Consider the following 6,726-nt stretch of genomic DNA (forward strand, 5'->3'; position numbering starts at 1 on the left):
GAAAAAAATACCAATTTCATATTTTGTTTAGAAGCTCTAGTGGTATGAATTTATTAATCACTTCAATGTTCTTTATTTTATTAGTATTTGAATGAAATTCCATATAAGCATAGACACTCATTGGGCTAACGTGCATGTACGTGGTTTCTTGGCATATTTTCAGTTTGTCAAAGACAGGGTTAACAGATGTTTCAAGCATTAGAAAAAAAATCCCTTGCAGAATTTTATATTGTCACCTGTTTACAACGTTAAAATATTATGCATTTTCAGCTATCGTGCCGTAAGGGTTTGGATTCTAATTCAATTAGAGGAACTACCATAATATTATTTCGAAAGTGGTCTTTCAGTACTTGGATTAATTCCGGTATATAATTTCAGAATTTCATAATTCATTAAAACTGCAGGAAAAAATCTTGATAAGACGATTTAACTGAGAACAGCAATGCAATCTAACTAACATTCATTATCTTGAAAAAAAACCCCACTTTCTTGTTTTGTTATTATAGAATGAAAAAAAAAATACTGATAAGCTCCATTTAACGGCTATATAACCTATGAAACAAGCAATGATTAATCAATCGGTCATCAAAATCATTTTACGTTCTATTTGTAGAAATGCCTTTTCCCTCGTGTAATAGAATCTAAAAAATATCTTTTCTGTCTAAAACTGTAAAATCCATAAAAAATTAAGCAGATCAAACTCGTCATTCAATGAATCATCTCGATCAATAACACAACCCTTGCATGCAAGAATACATTTTATACAAAATGCACGACTGTTTTAGTGATTAAATTCCGCATTTTAACGATGAAAGATTCTTGTTAGTGTATTGGCAGTGATAAAAAAAGATAATTATTGTATATTCAGCACCTGATTCTTTTCAAGCGCTCTAACGCGAAGATAGGGCGTCCAACACTACCTGTGTTGCCGTTTTAAAAGGGACTACTTTATTGACCCACGAAATTTTAATCAGTGATTTTGGGTCGCAATATTTATTGAAATTTACAACCTATGCCGTAGAATTATTAACGTCGTCTATATCAAAGTGTCATTCAACGACTAACCTTTCAATCTCGACTTGTGACAATTATTGTTTGTTTACGGTTGAATGTGTGGGACTTTATATATACTTTACAAGTAAATATCTTTGACATGAAAAATAACACCGATTTACCCAGTGACATGGATTTAGCCCTTGTCAATAACGGTATATCGTAACAGAATTGAATAATAAGGAAAAAATTACTTTAATTTAAGTTGTGTATTTGGTATAACTATGTGACATTTAAATTTGACAAAGGAATCCATCATAGCTCTTTTTAACCTACCGTTTGTAGTTTATCGAGATGTATTAGTTCTGTGCTTACAAAATACAAGGATGTTTTTTTTCTTTGGAGGTTAAAATTTTAGTGACAGTTGAAAAAAAATTCGATCATGGGGAGTTTAAACAACTGTGGAGTATTTTGGGCGTTTACCTCTTTAATAGCAGCTTTTGGTGCTTCTGTAGGATTCTATCTGCCTTACTGGCTTCAAGGAACCCTTCGTGGTACAACTGTTTATTTTGGAGTATTCAGAAGGTGCAATTATCCACATGTTGCCTCAGGGAATTCAGATGCTGTAATAGTGAATGAATGTGGACGCTATGCCACTTTCGGCGATATTCCAACTCTTTCGTGGCAAATAGCTACTCTGCTCATAGGTGTGGGGTGTGGATTAGCATTGCTTGTCTCTTTCATTGCGATATTGTCGGTTTGTATTAATGATATCATGTCGCCTACCGTTGCCCGATCTGTTGGAACTGTACAGTTTTGCGCAGGTAAATTTGTGTTGATTGAAATATTTATAAAAATTCAATTTTAAGTTTACTCAAAAAGAGTTTGAAGAACTTATAGTTAATGCACACAATTACTGTTCTTTGAAGATAACTTGGATCTTGATGTTTTTTTAAGTTTTATGTTAATTGAAACCGTAAAATACACTTACGACGTAGATATTAGATTTATCAGTATGTTTATCTTTTTCACATGACGAAAAAGAAATACGTTCTTTTAAAATATAAATTTTAGTAGTCAACCCACTATTTTTCAGAGGAATCTTTGCAATGCTAATGATCGCAAAATAGATCTTGTCTCTGTAAATATCGCAGTATTTATAAAACAAATCGGCTTCTGTTTATAGAACGCATTTATTATTATAACACGAGCAACGCGCGTAGAATCTGTATATAGAATATGAGCGAAGTTTTGATAATTCACATGTAAACAGCATGTTGTTTTTATCATCTGAATTAATTTATCCCTTATTCAAACAAACTTCTAAAATGAAATCAATTTTGAAATTAACATCTGTTATCGAGTTTTTGGATTCATGTCATCTTGCTTTTAAGCATGTGCTTAACTATATGTGACATCTTGGCTTTCGATCGATACTCGTGAACTAGTCGTCTAATGTGCTAAGGACACTTAATGAGCTTTTCTTTAAAAGCATACACAAGACGTAGTAAGTCGCAGTCGAGTTGATTATTGGAAATATTTCATCTTCCACCCGAATTTCAGTTTGATAGTATGAAAAGATGATACTATTTTTATAATCGGTCAAATCAACGAAAGGGTTGGGGAGGGGTAAAGGAATATTTGGTGGATATGTGAATGATTTAGTTTAGAATATCAGGGAGTGGTAAAGTGATGTTGGGTGCATATATGAATGATTAAGTTCAGTATATCAAATTACTGACTTTTTGTTTCTTCTTTAAACACTATATCAACTTTTATAATCATTTTTCTATACTTAAAAGACTTGTGATTTACGAGCTGTAAAAACCCGTTTACATATGCATATATAGACCCTTTAACAACTTTAAAATTTATTCCACGTTCATTAATAGCACATTTGAATATATTTATTGCCAATAATTATGGCATTTAATGTTAGCATTAATTATTGCATAATTTCAGTCTAATGAATAAATTAAAGTTATCCATGAGATTTTTAGTGAACCTTTTCAATGGGAGTTGAAAATAACTGTTTAATACCACCCCCATCTCTGCCAGGTCAATTGACATTGCATTTGAAGTATAAAAAAAGAAAATTTCTATTTAAAAGTCTACTTATTGTTATTGGGAAATAGGGTTTACTGCAACTGTATTTCTAGGGGTAGTTGTGTCTTTCTGTCTATGATTCTGATTGTATCCTGTCGTATTTGTATACTTATTTAAGATGGTGATGCAGTATATTCCCTGTCTTTATTAATATTTTAATAACATACGACATATGTAGACAAGAATAATTATAGCCGAATTTACTTGGTATACCTTTTTTATGCTATATGTAAGCCATTTCAATTTCACAAAGAAAAAAATTCTACAATTTACTCCGATGAACGTCATTGCTACCCAACATACGTTCACTACTAAAATTTATGCAAAATGAATGAAAACGCAGGATTTTTGCATTTTCTTTTTACAAAACAAAACTTTAGAAAAGCATGGATCGATCATTCAATCTAACTCCAAAAATATGATATGCATTGTGAATTCATCAAGGGTTTCTGGTTAAAAATGATGAAGGGTAATAACAAAATTACCGGACTGATAAAATCTACGCAATAATCAAAAGTAAATTTTTAAGTCCGTTTAACAAATAAAACCGGAAAGATGTCATTGTTTTTTTTTAATTGCAGCTGTCGAATTGTATTTTTCAGTCTCGTAAACGTACCTTCCGTGCCGACAATGATTATACAATATAGTCTTATGTATGATTTTTAAAGGCAATCAAACGTATGCCATTGAAAACCCTTATAGTGTAACACTCTTAAATCACGCTAAAGTGCATGTCCAAATTCAACATACAAAATTGTTTTGAATTATCTATTTCATTCTTTGTTTACTACCTTATTATATAGTTGCGGATCGGTTAAAGGTTAGTCTCTCTGGGCTGTTTAGTTTGTTTCATCTTATCTTGTCAAAGCTCATCTTTGCGAACACAAAGGTTTGAAATGTATACTAAATATTTAATGAATATGCCGGTTAGGTTATCTGCTTGTTAGATCGTTATTAATCAGCGTAATCCAACCAGGTAAAGGAAACGTACCCCCACGGCAGTAAGTTAATGTATGAAGGTTTCAAGTACAGGTTCATCTAAGATTCATGCACAGTGTTATATATAGGTCCATAATTTGCCAATTTTATTGAAAGTGTGGAAAAATGGCGAAATCTGTTTCAAAAGATTTCAACAAAACTATTTCATTTAATGTAAAAACTTTCAGGTTTTAACCTTCAAAGTAACTTGAATAGGTATTTTTATACTAAATATGACTTCCTGTAATATATTAGGTTGGTTAGCAAATCGACAAAAATTTACATGTATCGTATTTTTCTTTCTTTGCATGATTCTTGTAAGAACCTGTACTTCTAATGTCATGTACTGGTATTTAGATGATCAATCTATTACCATTAAATAAGCACAGTTGATGTCTATATTATATTCCCACGAAAACTGATGTGTGTTTAAGAGTTGAAATACCAAATTTACAGTAAACGATTCCGAGCAAGGACGTTTATTAGGAGTCAAAGTTCTAGTTATGGATGAAAGTCAGACGGCTTTATTGCTTATGTTTTTTATTTTTTTTTTGCAGTGCCTCTTTTCTAAGACACTTTATGCTTTACACATTTTTGCACTACCTCATTTCTAAGACATTTCAAGCTTTACATATTTTGTCGAAGGTCTGTTCTCTTTCTGCTTCCATTTGATCCGCCCAAGAAATACGTACTAAGATTTGTCTAGTTTTTTATGTTATGTTAAAAATAAGGTAATACGCAAAGTAGTGCTATATAGTTCTGATTTTAAAATTACTTCTTATTCGAAATTAAGCTATTTTACTTTACATCTTTTTGTTAATGTTTTGAAAAATGTAATTAATATTCTGTATTTCAGGACTGCTGATCGGTGGTGGGGTCGCACTCTACCCTAACGGCTGGGATAGTTTAGAAGTTCGGCAAGCTTGTGGGCACAAATCAAACCCATATATTTTAGGTATAACATAATATTGCTCCGTAGTATGATTAATTAGTTTGAAATTAAAAAAAAACAATTACAAAAAAACATAACAACAACAAAAAAAAACAAACAAACAAACGACAAAACAAAAACAAAACGCTGTTTTCACAACATCAATGCTTAATAGTATATCATAGTACACTATTTTTTTATCGAAAGGTTATGATGAACCTGAACTACTTGTTATCAATTTGTTGAGTTTTCATCAAACCTTCTGCTAATGCAACACAAATTTTAATTCGGAATTTGACTGATCCGATTCTAATATATAGTTCTACTGAATGATTTTTTTACTATTTCTTTTTTTCCTAGCCCCTCGCTTCGCGCCTAAATTTTGACAGAGTTATTGTTCTTTATTTCTAATAATATCTCACCATTTTTTTAGCGCCACCTGGTGCAATTTTTTCAAGAAGAAATTCTTCTTTATGCATTCGAGATTATTTTTTTAGAATAGCGGAAATGGCCGCGTAGTTCCGATTGGTTTCAAATTAAACAACGCATGATACATTCGATTTGATTTTCAAATCTATTTTTATTTTAAGGTGACTGTAAATTCGATTGGTCCTTTTACCTGACAGCTGCAGCAGCTGGCGTGACGGTGTTGTGGTCTATATTGTCTTGTAACGCAGCAAAACGGAAACGGAGTAGCCCTGTTTCGTATACGAATATCTAGATCCACCAACTATGTTCGTTTTGGCTACCACGCTGATATTGTCTGTAATCTAGATACCTTATGAGAAGCATCAAAACTGGTAGAAAATGTGTCGTTGAAACAAAGAAAGTAAAAGCGGCCTGTCTGGAACCCAATTTTGTTATAAATTTTTACCGATGTGACAGCTAGAGGATTTTATTTCAGCATATGTCAGCAATTATAAACATATGTTCATTGATAATTGTACATCATGTGTATTGATTTATTTGAGTTGGACTTAATTAGTCTCGGACTTAACATCGTTTGTAGAAGTGCAATATGGAAGACTGTTTTGAATCAGTATTATTTGAGTTGTAATGGTATGTGTTTATACTGCAGTTTGTGTATGCTTTAATAACTAAATATACGAGTTTATATAATACTATTGTACTGAAAACCGTGTCATATTGATACTAATGACGGCTGTGATATCTACGCAAAAGCCATAGACTGTAGCGTCTGTTTCAACACATTAGAGGCAGGCGTCTTTAAATATCCAGTATATATGTTTGTCTAAAGTTAAACCAAGTTAAAAAGCAGCAAGATTTTAACAATTTGTTGACGCAGAAGTTAAAATATCACGAAAAACATTCGCTGTCCAAAAGCTTAAAATTTGTGGGACAATTCAAGGGACATCGATAAAACAAAGTATAAACAACTTAAAACAAATAAATGAACAAATAAATAAATAAAATTAAATAAGAAATAAAATAAAATAAAACAACACTAAAAAACAGCAAAATCTAAAATTAGATAAGCTATATACAATTTTGCTAAATAAAATTTGCATCATGGGTTAAGTTCCAGTTGCACCGGTAAGGTCAGAACGTATTGAATAATAAAGGAATAATACGAAACTCAGGTATTGAAAGATTTATTAATGACATTCTGAATTTTCTTTGCACAAGGTTTTTTTGTCCAACTGAAAAATATTTAGCTCTTTAAGGATATCCCCAATTTATCAACTACATCAATGGCA

The 6,726-nt window shown here is 31.6% G+C and overlaps 1 protein-coding gene across 1 annotated transcript; it reads left to right on the forward strand.

Annotated features, from left to right (window-relative positions):
* Positions 1-769: 769 nt before the first annotated feature.
* Positions 770-6,127, forward strand: LOC148624673 (LHFPL tetraspan subfamily member 6 protein-like). The gene is made up of 3 exons (XM_088567505.1): positions 770-1,817; positions 4,934-5,032; positions 5,599-6,127. Exons 1-3 carry the CDS (start codon positions 1,436-1,438, stop codon positions 5,727-5,729), a joined length of 612 nt encoding a protein of 203 aa, XP_088423631.1. The 5' UTR covers positions 770-1,435; the 3' UTR covers positions 5,730-6,127.
* The last annotated feature ends 599 nt before the right edge of the window (positions 6,128-6,726 follow it).

This window comes from Perna viridis, chromosome 2 (assembly GCF_037379345.1).
Source record: "Perna viridis isolate PV_CMFRI_1.1 ecotype Kerala chromosome 2, ASM3737934v1, whole genome shotgun sequence".
Taxonomy (NCBI): domain Eukaryota; kingdom Metazoa; phylum Mollusca; class Bivalvia; order Mytilida; family Mytilidae; genus Perna; species Perna viridis.

Coding starts and splice junctions, on each gene's coding strand:
- LOC148624673 (XM_088567505.1), top strand. CDS start 1,436: ATGGGGAGTTTAAACAACTGTGGAGTATTTTGGGCGTTTACCTCTTTA. Junction 1,818..4,933: donor AACTGTACAGTTTTGCGCAG/GTAAATTTGTGT, acceptor TCTGTATTTCAG/GACTGCTGATCGGTGGTGGG. Junction 5,033..5,598: donor ATCAAACCCATATATTTTAG/GTATAACATAAT, acceptor TTTTATTTTAAG/GTGACTGTAAATTCGATTGG.